Source organism: Helicoverpa zea, chromosome 30 (assembly GCF_022581195.2).
Source record: "Helicoverpa zea isolate HzStark_Cry1AcR chromosome 30, ilHelZeax1.1, whole genome shotgun sequence".
NCBI lineage: Eukaryota > Metazoa > Arthropoda > Insecta > Lepidoptera > Noctuidae > Helicoverpa > Helicoverpa zea.
The window spans coordinates 5,024,921-5,036,261 of record NC_061481.1 but is presented as its reverse complement, the minus strand read 5'-3'; the positions used below and the strand labels follow the sequence as shown (position 1 = coordinate 5,036,261).

Here is an 11,341-nt window from a genome sequence, read left to right as displayed (position 1 = left end):
CTTTATCTATGTACATGAAGTGGTTCCCATGACACACTGGCGAACCCGCTAACCGAAGCTACCGAACATCTATATTGTAATACTAAGAGGTTTTTTGTTCTGAACTGATTAGAAAAAATATTCCCCTGTTGTAAAGTTACACTATCGTCGAGTAACATAGGCAACATTTTATCCGGTTACGGTCAATGAGACACGGGTGAAATCACTGGCAGAAGCTAGTTTTTCATCTAACATATCTACATAAGATAGTTTTCTCTTACTACCTCATCATGACCCGAGTCTTTTCCCAACTATGTTGGGGTCGGCTTCCAGTCTAACCGCATGCAGCTGAGTACCAGTGTGCCACAAGGAGCGATCTGCCCTATCTGATCTCCTCAACCCAGTTACCCGTGCAACCCAATAACCCTTAGTAAGACTGGTTGTCAGACTTACTGGCTTCTGAATACCCGTAATGTGCCACATGGAGCGACTGTCGGATATCTTAATATTCAAAAGTAATAAATTGTAAGAAAGAGATGAAGGATATAGGCGGGGCTTATGTCTGGAGTATTTCTTACAGCAATAGCTTTTGTAAGAGGGAGATAGAATTATTGGGTCGCCTAGCCAGGAATTTTCTAGCGAAAATTATATGAAGAGTTACCATTTAACCTAGGTACTTTTAAAAAAAATCTAATTATGATTACAAAGTTATGTAAATTATAGAAACTTATTGCCCTGGATTTGCCACTCAGATATAAAATAGTCTACCTACATGTTAAATTGATGTGTGACTTATATAACTGTAGAGTTTCATCATAATACGTTCAGCATTTTTATGTAAAAGAGTAATGTATTATCTGTCTACGAAACATTTGAATCCGTTCATTAGTTTTGACAAGAAAGCATGACAGACAGATGGAGTTACTTTCGCATTTATATAAACTAGCTTCTTCCAGCGGTTGCACCCACGTCCCTGGGGAACAATTTCGCGCACCTGGATAAAAATTAACCTAATCTAATTAGTAAAGTTTCATCAAAATCCATTCGTTCGTTTTTGCGTAAAAGAGGAAGAAACATACCTTTATACAAACGTTATTGTTTATAATATTAGTAGGATAATAAATAAAACAATAAAATACGCTAAGAGATTGTTTTTTAATAAGTTATTTCATATTTTAGTCGTTGGTTTTCATTATTTCATCAGTTGGTTTAGCCTTGAGAGAATGGCGGAGATCCGTTGGTTGGCACATAGTAGATACCAGAAGCACTGAAAATTGAAAAAAAGTTATTATAAATAACTAAAAATTTAACATTTTTGTCATGCAAAATAGGTAGGTGAGATTCCCCCTTGGTGCGTCACTGTGTGTCACACCGCATGTATCTCGTGGTGTACTCGCTCTAGCAAACAGTAACACATTGCGCGCGAACATTACTAACATGTCCGCGACACTGCAACCGCCGCGCGAAAACATGCTAGCTGTGGACCAGACCATCTTGTCATGACGAGTTCCTCCGTGTTTCGGAAGGCATATCAAATTAGTGGGTCACGGCTGTCATTTGAACATCTTTGGCAGTCGTTACGGGTAGTCAGGAGTCCGATTTTACCAATCTTAAAGTTATTGGGTTGAGGAGATCAGACAGGCAGTCGCTCCATGTGGCACACTGATACTCAGCTGCATGCTGTTAGACTGGAAGCCGACGCCAACATAGTTGGGAAAAGGCTCGGGAGACAATCATGACTTGTGTTGCTGGGGAGTTTGTTGCGCCACTTCTTCTCCCAGCAAAAACTCATAGGAAGTGGTGAAGGGTGAGCGTTTTGGGGGCTGTCTTTTGTACATTTCTGACGTTCGAAAAGTGCTGTTTTGCAGCCAAGTTAGAATAAACGATTTTTGAATTTGGCCATAGAAAAGGCTAGGCTAACTTACCCAGTTTTAGGATTGACTCCTCCCATTGGTAATCTGCCAGGCAGGTTGCAGCTACCGCTCTTAGCATCCGCCAGGGACGCGCATTGGATGCCCGTGAATCCACCGGTCGCCATTGCTTCACCTACGTAGAAATATGATCTGTGGACAAGAGATAAGTTTTAAAGCGTGGAGCTTTTTGCCCCAAGTGTCTGAGTGTGTTGATGAGCGTCTGTGTCAATGAGTGACTATGCGAGTGTCAACATGAGTGTTCAAGTGAGTGTATTGATGAGTGCATCAATGAGTGTAAGAATGAGTGTCCAAATGACTTTTCACCTGCAATGGTCACAGAGCTGTGGATCAGCCAGGCATACCATGAGTCGGTGTCTTGAATAGTGGATTATGTGTTAATGAGTGCATGTAATGCATGTATGAGTGTTACAGTGAGTGTCAGAGTGAGTGTCTTAATGAGTGTCCGAGTGAGTGTCAAAATGACTTTTCACCTGTAATGGTCGCAGAGCGCGGTGGAACAGCCAGGCATGCCGACGCCGCCGTTGGGATAGAAGTCGACGTGTCCGCAGGGCGCCTCCACTCCGATGTTGCCTATGTTTGTGTGAATGACTTCGGTGTACTGTGAGTCGGATGGACGGAGCGCTTGGCTGGCTATCCAGCGGTCTGCGGGGTCCATAGCTGTGGCAGAAAGGGGGAATTATGACTATTTTGTTTTTTTTTTTATCAGCTGTTCCATACGGTTTTAGCTACACTCCTGTTGGAACTACTGATTGCAGATAAACACTAGTCTATCACCTTTATCAGGTTTTAGTCTGTAGAAAATTTTATTTACGCCAAAACTACGTTAGCTCCTGGGAAAACTTACTTTTTTATTTGCGACACTGAAAAACAGTAACTTTGGCATTTATTTTATTAAAACCTAAGGATTACACCAAACATTAAGAATTTGATATAAGAACACCTATGTATTTCACAATCCACAAAACGGTTGAACGAATTTTGATAAAATTTTTACATATTTAGTAGCCGAGTTTTTTACACGCGAATAAAATTTTAACAATATTCATCAAAACCAGTAAGTTACAAACACAAATTAACTCCCACGACAGCATACATTATAACTCAAAAATATTCATTGCTTTTAACATTTTCACTGTTTCTTACCAGTAATGTAACTAGCTTGTCCATTAAGGCTGCGGCCCACTATACCGGCCTGATGAGCTCCGACACTGTACCCGAGTATATGGTATTTGTTCACCGAAGCCCCTGAGGCCTGGTTCAGCCAGGTTATAAAACGGCCGACACTGCGTCCTGAGGAGATAAGGATTGATTAAATACCGGCCAAGTGCGAGTCGGACTCGCGCACGAAGTGTTCCGTACCGATTTATAAAACGGACAAAAAATCACGTTTGTTGTATGGTAGCCCCCCAAAATATTTATTAAATTCTAGTTTTCAGTATTTGTTGTTATAGCGGCAACAAAAATCTATCTGTGAAAATTTCAACTCTCTAACCATCACGGTTCATGAGATACAGCCTGTTGACTGACAGACGGACGGACGGACGGACGGACGGACGGACGGACGGACAGAGGAGCGAATACAATAGAATCCCGTTTTACCCTTTGGGTATGGAACCCTATAAACATGAGTTGTAATAAAATTCTAGTTTGTTATGCCTGTTATTGGAGAGGCCTATGTCCAGCAGTGGACTGCTATAGGCTGATGATGATGATGATGATGATGATGATGCCTGTTATAGCTATATAGTAGTCAAGTCAAATATGTGCATATGTGTATGTCATATATTTACTTACCAGAACTAATTCCGTTGAAACCGAAATGAGCGCCTTTGCCCCAGTCCACGACGATGATGTTAAAATCACCAGCCATCAAAAATGCTGCGGAAAAACAGAATGCATTAGTTTTTGTCATATTATTGTGCCTGGAACCACAGCTTCACACAAATCAGGCCGTAGTCTCGAAGTTAGTGATTGATACACCCGTGCATCGGAGAGCACGTTGATGTCGGTCCTGCGCCTGATCTCTCTCCGGTGGTGTCGGATTGCCGTCCCATCGGGCAATGAGAGTGAAGGAGCAGTGAGTGCACCTGTGTCCATATGTCCTGCGCAATTGGCTGATCTCCTTATGAGAACGGTCGCCGTGTCCTATGATCGGCTAGGAGGACATCACTCAGCAGCATGCGGTTAGACTGGAAGCCGACCCCAACATAGTTGGGAAAAGGCTCGGGAGACGATGATGAGACTTACCAGGTACTAGAACAGTATTAAACCCGCTGAGTATATTCCCCAAGAAGCCGTGTATGAGTATGACAGTTCGTCTAGCCGGATTGAAGTTACTGGCTGAGAGGAGAGCTGAGTTGCCTTGCACGATTGGCTGGCTGATCAGGGGGTTGGATCTGTGGGTAGATGGATTGTATTAGAAATATGATTTTAAAAAAGAAAATCTTTAAAAACAAGCTTTTATTAAAATGCGCTAAAAAGAAAAAAAAAACTTTTACTATAACTTTACCGTCAACTTATAACATTTCAAAAACGTTTTTGACACAATTAATATGTTTTAAAAGCTTGTCGCGAGATTTAAGAAAATTACGTGTGTGGTAGGTAATCTCTCTAGAAACTCTTCTCTCGCTTAAAGTGAGTATTTCAGCTAGTAGCTGGAAACTCAAATATAAAATGTGTGTTTTTTTTAAGTTTTACCTACGTTAACATTCGATATGTGGCGCAATCTTATCGATCGCGGTAATAATATAAGTCAAAGCATTTTCTGATGTCCTAGTCGAAACAAAAACCTCAAAAAGTTTTTACAATTCAAACGCAATCCGATATTTTACACTAGCCGTTTTCCCGCGGTTCCTGAGTGAGCTACTGCCCGCACCGGGATAAAATGTAGCCTATGTTACTCGCAGATAATATAGCTTTCTAATGGTGAAAGAATATTTAAAATCGGCCCAGTAGTTTTTGAGTTTATCCATTACAACCAAACAAACAAAGTTTTCCTCTTTATAATATTAGTATAGATTAAAAAGTTCGACAAGACCTTAAAATCTCACCTAGTATACAAATGATACTCATTATCCGTATCCGGATTATATCTGGCCATATTCCTCAGGTCACTGGCCTTAATCCAGGAGTCTACTAAATGTGGTGTTCCCTCGTCATCTCTGATGTAACCGTACCGGAGTCCTTCGGGGTCTAAGCGGGAGATTATCGGGTCGAACTCTGCTGGCACCGCTGGGGAAGAAACAAAAGAGGGTGTTTTAGTACATGGGTGTAAATAGGTGAAGGTATTTAGTACATGGTTGGAGTACGGGCGTTTTGAGGCCTGTTTGTTAATTAAACCTTCAAAAAGTACTGATTTTCAGCCAACTTTGAATAAATTACTTTTTCTCTTATCTTTTTTTAATATTTTAAGTTATATATATATAAGACTTAGACTGCTTGTACCGTGATAAAGTATAGCCTATGTTACTCGGGAAGAGTGTAGTTTTCCAGGAGTGAAAGAATTTTTTAAAGAGGTTCTGTAATTTCGGAGCTTTCAGGGTACAAACAAACAAAAAAAAAATGGTTCCTCTTTATAATATTAATAAATATTATGATTGATAACTTTCAAACTCATCATCGACGTAGCCCTTTCCCAACTATATTAGGATCGGCTTAAAGTCTAAAGGTCATGGCACATTATACCGGCAACGCAACAGTACCGCTCCACACCAGCATTTAACTTGTCATTCAATTTAAAGCATTAAATCGTGTATAGTATAATATATTTCATAATGTCAATAAGAAAAAGCCAACGGCGGGCAGTCAGCGCGCTTGCCGCTACCACACAACTCGACTCGCAGCCCGCGAGCTGCAAGCGAGCGGACCTTATGCATACAGCGCGCCGACGGCATGCTCATTACGCGCCGACTCCGAGACCTCCTCAACCCAGTTACCCTACTACTTTCAAACTGTAGATAAATAAAATCAATCTATGCATAAAAGATAATTTAAAAATTATCTTTCTTATCAATAAAAACAATGTTTATGCGAAAGTTATAGACAAAGATCGGAAATTCCATCCATTGACTTGTCAGTACATGTAATTAATTAACAATTAAGATTCGCTAAGATTATAATCAGTGTAATTAGATCTTCATGGATGAATAACAAAATATGATAAAATAAATGACGTAATGGTATAGAAGATAATGCGCCTTGCAATATCTTTTCTACGTCAAGGTTTGGGATAAAAACCCAACCTCAGATTATACGCACCTAGTTACCACGGCCCTGGTACATAAAAGGCCTATGACGGAACACGACGGTTTTTAGTCAGTAAGAATCTGACACTCCCTCGCCGCTGCTAACCCACAGCGGGAGGGGTCATGTGATGATTTTTGAAGTCGTTTTAAAAAAAAGATCATACGCACCTAAATAATTTTTCATGTAATTTTTGGCGTATCCCCTCTGTAAATTAATTTAAAATAATTTTGAAAAAAAAAGCGATTTTCCATGTCCTATTTGAGTAAATAACGCTTGATATGCGTTTACATTTAAAATGTCTTATTTTTTCACCGACAGTTTGTTAATTGTTTGCACACTCTTTAAGTATACCTAAACCCTTATGGTAAAAGAAAGAAAAAAAGAAACATTCATTTGCATAGAACATAGGTGGTACAAGTTTTTACAGAAGTGTATAAGGAAACATACAGCAAGCATATTATGCTGGCACTGGTACTGGTAGAATCCGGTTAGACTGGAAGCCGACCCCAATATAGTTGGGAAAAAGGCTCGGAGGATGATGTGATGACATACGATACAGACTTTAAGTTTGTAAAAATATGTGTACGAACTCTCGGTGGAAATGTAAAATCTGAAATCTTAGTGAGAGTACGATGACACAAGATGTTTGTGCAGACTTATCACTTTATATTCGTTGTTTCGCAAATGGGCATATATGTTGATTTGTTAATTAGTTTTTTGTTAATTACATTTTCATAGTACACAGACATACTCGTACGTACAAAGCGTGTCTTCCTAGAATTTATTAAACTATTATAATCTATTTCAATATTTACCTGCAACGGCAGCTATGAATGCCAAAAACGCGACAGCACTGTGACCCACCATTTTTGAATTTATCGCGAAAAGTAATTGGGACTCTCAATTTATACAAAATGACTTGTTTTGATTATTTCTTTCTAATCTTAAATCAAAACGTGTGTATTATCTTGATAAAAAGACTTTTTAGCCACGCGACTGCTTGCGTAGGAGATAATTAAATTATGTTTTCAATTGAAAGTAGATACATATTTACATAGAATTGTCATCAAACAATTACATTCTTCAAAACTGTAAAATAAGCAATATAATACACAAACGCTATTACATCATCTACTCTGTTTTCTAACCTCTCACTCAAATTTCACATATTATCATCCTCCTGCCCTTATCCCAATTTCATTTGGGGTCGGCGCAGCATGTTTTCTCCTTCCATACTCTTCTATCTGCCGTCATCTCACAAGTAACATTCTTTCTTACCATATCTACTTTCACACAATCCATCCATCGTTTCTTTGGTCTTCCTCTTCCACTATCTCCGTCCACGTTCATACTCATCACTTTCCTCACAACATGACTTTCATTCCTCCGCATCACATGCCCATACCAAATTTCACACATGGCCATCAAACACACCAAAAGATTGCTGCTCATGCGAACTTATACAATGGGCTCACTCTATTCGGTACCTCGGCCTTCTCATCAACCTCCTGCTCTTTTCCCAACTATGAATGATGGGGTCGGCTTCCAGTCTAACAGCATGCAGCTGAGTACCAGTGTGCTACAAGGAGTGACTGCCCTATCTGACCCCATCAACCCAGTTACCCTGGCTGTCTGATACATTCAATGAGACACATTATGGAATTCGACGTTACTTTGCGGAAATCTATGACAATAATATGGTACTGTCGAACTGATGATGGAGCCGGAAGATATGAACTGGAACTTCATGATGGAACATCGTATCATAGCTGTGTTTGGACTTGTTAGAAAAGTCTTGTGTAATAAATATTAGGGTTTTGGCTTTTACGTGCCTTGATAAAAGCTGTATTGTTTACTACTATTCAAATTAATTGTCGATTATGTAATATTAATACCTAATTAATAAACAGCTGCATTGCTTGATATGCATCTTTCGTGATTACAATAAATTAGGTAGGTACTTAGGGGTAGATAACGCATATTGGTATGACTGATTCAAAACTTTCATTTTATTAGCCAGTAGGTAAGTCTAACTACCACTCTAACCAAGGGGTATCGCCCGGGTTGTCCGGGTAACTGGTTTGAGGAGGTCAGATAGGCATTCGGTCCATATGGCACACTGGTACTCAGCTGCATGCGGTTAGACTGAAAGCCGACCCCAACATAGTTGGGAAAAGGCTCGGGAGATGAACCATTGGCTCAAGGCGATTTTTCCAACAATTTTGAGATACAGTTTCATGAATTCATGAAACGTCATTTGTTTTTATGAATGAATGAATTGTCATAATAAAAAAAAACGTTACAGTATGACAAAAATAATATCTAATAATTAATAGTCTTAAAGATAAATTGGTAATTTGTTTCTAATGCTTATTATCTAATCATTCAAAAATTGCAAAATATTTTTCAAGATTCTTACTATCTCATTGATTGAAGGAGAAAGAAAACATTTTTGTCTACTAGCTTTCACTCGCAGTTTCACTCTCTTCCCGGTAGGTGTACTCTCATCATTCGGGTAAAAAGTAGCTTATGTCCAACTCAAAGGTACTAGGTACTTACATCATCATCCTCCGAGCCTTTTTCCCAACTATGTTGGTCTACCCGGATGCAGCTGAGTACCAGTGCTTTACAAGAAGCGACAGCCCTACCTGACCTCCTCAACCCAGTTACCCGGGCAACCCAATACCCCTTGGTTAGACTGGTGTCGGACTTACTGGCTTCTGACTTCCCGTAACGACTGCCAAGGATGTTCAATGACAGCCGGGACCTATAGTTTAACGTGCCATAAGAAACACAGTCGCTGGTGTCTAATATATACTTAGAAAGTACATACAAACTTAGATAAATCTATACATATAATAAATCTGTAGAAAAGTAATTTTTGTACATTGAAGAAATTGGCAAAAAAAATAGCCAGCATGTTAAAGGATAACTAACAGAACCCATTTCCATCATTTTTGTCTGTTTGTCTGTTTATCTGTTTGTTTGTTCGGGATTCACGTAAAATCTACGAATTCAATGCAGACAATGCTTACATACAAAAATTCTACGTAACTTGGGGTATTACTTAGTTTTTGTTTCATCGAAATCGATTCACTCTATCAAAAGATATGATTAATTTTGTGAATTCAAGATGTAAAATATTACGACACGCAATCTGTTTGTCAAAACTGTACATTTGAATGTTGTACTTATATTAGTTGATCGGCCTATTATTAACCTTTACACAGAAAATCACACCTTCATAAGTATATTCGGAAGAAAAAAAAAATGAAAATTGTGTTTAGCCAAGGTTAAAGTAGCTCCATCTGTGGTAATCTGTGTTAAATAAAATACATAAAAGAAGACGGATCACAATCCATACAGAATTGCCCCACGTCCTATAACAATGTGACGTATCTCAAAAAAAAGATAAAAATATTTTAAAAAATATGGCATACTCTCTTATTTTTTTTTTTACACCTTCGTACGAAAAATATGCTTTGAACATTGTTCAGGCGCAATAGCGCCTGAACAATGTTCAAAGCATATTTTTGCAATATAAGCCCAAACACGAGGTAGTTTACATATTCGGTTGTCGAGTTCCCTCGACCTTCTTTCGTCTCCATCATCAGGTCAGCTCCAAACCTTCACTGTTCCATATTGTTACAAGACATACACCTTATAGTCAAGTTTTTATCAAGCGCATGCCTACAACTTTCAAAAGCTGCCCTAGATTTCTCAGGGTTTCCATCATCAGATCCTGACCTGATGATTATGGGACCACCTGTGAGGTATACCCTATCAAACAAAAAAATAATTTAATAAACAAGTCCATAAATAGTCCTAAGAACGATGTTTTCACAACAGTGCCTGAACAATTTTCAAAGCATATTTTTCGTATGAAGGTGTAAAAAAAATAAATTAGAGAGTATGCCATATTTTTTTTAACATTTTTACCTTTTTTTTGAGATACGTCACATTGTTATAGGACGTGGGGCAATTTTGATCCATCTTCTTTGTCAAAGGAGTGAGGTGGTAAATGACAAATAATTACCATACATTCTTTATAGAGGATTATTATTTCAACAGATGGAGTTGTGTATTTTCCGTAATTCACCATATTTTAACACGTAGTGTAATTTTTCGATAGACATTTCAATAGTGTTTGTCAGTTTGCCGAGCCACATCAAAATCCAATTATAATTATTACCTTGATGAAAGGAAAATAATAGTTCTCAGCCAAATTTAAAACGGTGCCATCTAAATTATTTTTTGAATATTATGTCAAAAATGATGACTTTAGTATAACAATTAATTATCATTTAAAGTTACAGATGGAGTTTATATCAGGATTTTTTCATAGACATAGTTTAGCTTATCTTCCACTAATGTGGTGGCCTTAAAACAAATTACTTTGAGTGAGTAGTATTAAGTAGACCTCCATTATTTTTTCTGATGCAAAATATGTTAACTTAATCCTAGAAGAAAGGAGTATCTGTCTCTCGCAAGCGCTGCTAAGCGTGAGGTAGGTAGGTAATGTAGGATTCTGTAGCTTTAAGAACAAGCCCAGATACAAAGTGCAGATAAGAAATGGGAGCTTTCTCGATTTAATACCATACACACGTAAAATGCTTTATGCGTCTGAAAACGTACAAATTGCGCGTCGCATACCAGAGACATGCTTACTTTCAACTTCTGATCGCAAATACACTGGTCACGATTACGAACAGTCTCAGTAAGACCTGAGCCAAGTCTAAAAAAACACCTTTTATATAAAACTACGTTTGATGTCATTCAATCACAAAGACAGAATTGTTCTCTGTTGCAAATCCTATCCACCTGTATCCTATCCTAATCCAGCATGCATTGCAGGTGTGCATTGCACAAAAACCAATGGTATCCTATTCGAGAAGTCAAAAGAGTCGACCTGCCAACGTCAGCTTCTGCGCTAAGCAAGTGTTCTTAATAGTACCATCAGAATTACATTCATCGTTGAATGAGGTGAATAAATTTTCAGAAACCACAATAACAGTAGGAGCCAAAGCATATGATCGCTTCATAGAGCTCTGATTGGCCCCAGGTGACCAAGTCAGGTCTGATTTGTTCGTTCATCAGATCTTTGAAAGCGTTTCGGTGGATACTTACTGTCGTCCTGGGTGACACAAAATATGGTATATAAACGTCCTCCGCAAGAGCGAAAT

The 11,341-nt window shown here is 38.6% G+C and overlaps 1 protein-coding gene across 1 annotated transcript; it reads right to left on the bottom strand.

The window, feature by feature from the left end:
• Nucleotides 1-1,115: 1,115 nt before the first annotated feature.
• On the bottom strand, nucleotides 1,116-7,126 carry LOC124644598 (pancreatic lipase-related protein 2-like). Its single transcript, XM_047184081.1, has 8 exons — nucleotides 6,974-7,126; nucleotides 4,964-5,144; nucleotides 4,161-4,309; nucleotides 3,708-3,791; nucleotides 3,057-3,203; nucleotides 2,384-2,570; nucleotides 1,905-2,042; nucleotides 1,116-1,246 (listed from the first exon to the last, which is right to left on the bottom strand). The coding sequence occupies exons 1-8, from the start codon at nucleotides 7,023-7,025 to the stop codon at nucleotides 1,189-1,191; spliced, it is 996 nt and encodes a 331-aa protein (XP_047040037.1). The 5' UTR covers nucleotides 7,026-7,126; the 3' UTR covers nucleotides 1,116-1,188.
• Between the last annotated feature and the right edge of the window lie 4,215 nt (nucleotides 7,127-11,341).